This window comes from Anastrepha ludens, chromosome 2 (genome assembly GCF_028408465.1).
Source record: "Anastrepha ludens isolate Willacy chromosome 2, idAnaLude1.1, whole genome shotgun sequence".
Taxonomy (NCBI): Eukaryota; Metazoa; Arthropoda; class Insecta; order Diptera; family Tephritidae; genus Anastrepha; species Anastrepha ludens.
This window is the reverse complement of record NC_071498.1, coordinates 171,074,223-171,075,796: the sequence shown is the minus strand read 5'-3', so window position 1 is coordinate 171,075,796 and position 1,574 is coordinate 171,074,223. Positions and strand designations below refer to the sequence as shown.

The following is a 1,574-nucleotide window of genomic DNA, read 5'->3' as shown; positions in this document are numbered from 1 at the left end:
ACTCCCCAATTGGGTGGAGTTACTGGGGCCACAGTGGTCTGTATTTGAATAAAAAATGACGATGAAGATGATGATAAAAATGAAGAAGAAGACGAAGATGAAGATAGAGATGAAGATGAAAGTGAAGAGGAAGATGAAGATGAAGATGAAGATGAAGATGAAGATGAAGATGAAGATGAAGATGAAGAAGAAGTTGAAGATGAAAGTGAAGAGGAAGATGAAGATGAAGATGAAGAATAAAATGAAGAATAAAATGAAGATGAAGATGAAGATGATGATGAAGATGAAGATGAAGATGAAGATGAAAATGAAGATGAAGATGAAGATGAAGATGAAGAAGAAGTTGAAGATGAAAGTGAAGAGGAAGATGAAGATGAAGATGAAGATGAAGAATAAAATGAAGAATAAAATGAAGATGAAGATGAAGATGATGATGAAGGTGAAGATGAAGATGAAAATGAAGATGATGATGATGAAGGTGAAGATGAAGATGAAAATGAAGATGATGATGAAGATGAAGATGAAGATGAAGATGAAGATGAAGATGAAGATGAAGAAGAAGTTGAAGATGAAAGTGAAGAGGAAGATGAAGATGAAGATGAAGATGAAGATGAAGATGAAGATGAAGATGAAGATGAAGATGAAGAAGAAGTTGAAGATGAAAGTGAAGAGGAAGATGAAGATGAAGATGAAGAATAAAATGAAGAATAAAATGAAGATGAAGATGAAGATGATGATGAAGATGAAGATGAAGATGAAGATGAAAATGAAGATGAAGATGAAGATGAAGATGAAGAAGAAGTTGAAGATGAAAGTGAAGAGGAAGATGAAGATGAAGATGAAGATGAAGAATAAAATGAAGAATAAAATGAAGATGAAGATGAAGATGATGATGAAGGTGAAGATGAAGATGAAGATGAAGATGAAGATGAAAATGAAGATGATGATGAAGATGAAGATGAAGATGAAGATGAAGATGAAGATGAAGATGAAGATGAAGATGAAGATGAAGATGAAGATGAAGATGAAGATGAAGATGAAGATGAAGATGAAGATGAAGATGAACATGAACATGGCCATGAAGGAAGAGGAAGAGGTAGAGATAGAGATAGAGATAGAGATAGAGATAGAAAGAGAGATAAAGATAGAAATGGAGATAGAGATAGAGATAGAGATAGATATAGAGATAGATATAGATATAGAGATAGAGATAGAGATAGAGAGAGATAAAGATAGTGATAGGAATAGAGATATAGATAGAGACAGAGATAGAGATAGAGATAGAGATAGAGATAGAGATAGAGATAGAGTTTAATTTAAAATTAAAATTAAAATTAAAATTAAAATTAAAATTAAAATTAAAATTAAAATTAAAATTAAAACTAAAATTAAATTAAGATTGAAATTTAAATTTAAATTGAAGCCGAAATTAATATTAAAATTAAAGTTGTCTTTAAAAATTAAATTATAAATAGAATTAAAATCAATAAAATATTTCAGTTGAAATAAATGTGAAAAATACAAATAAAAATAAAATTATAATTAAAACAGAAATTATGAATAAAATTTAAATA

At 28.8% G+C, this 1,574-nt stretch overlaps 1 protein-coding gene across 1 annotated transcript; it reads right to left on the bottom strand.

Moving 5' to 3' along the window:
- Window positions 1-275: 275 nt before the first annotated feature.
- LOC128861180 (uncharacterized protein DDB_G0271670-like) lies at window positions 276-989 on the bottom strand (the record flags this gene model as incomplete). Its single annotated transcript, XM_054099114.1, has 1 exon — window positions 276-989. A coding segment is annotated over one exon (714 nt), but the record flags the coding sequence as incomplete, so codon positions are not given.
- Between the last annotated feature and the right edge of the window lie 585 nt (window positions 990-1,574).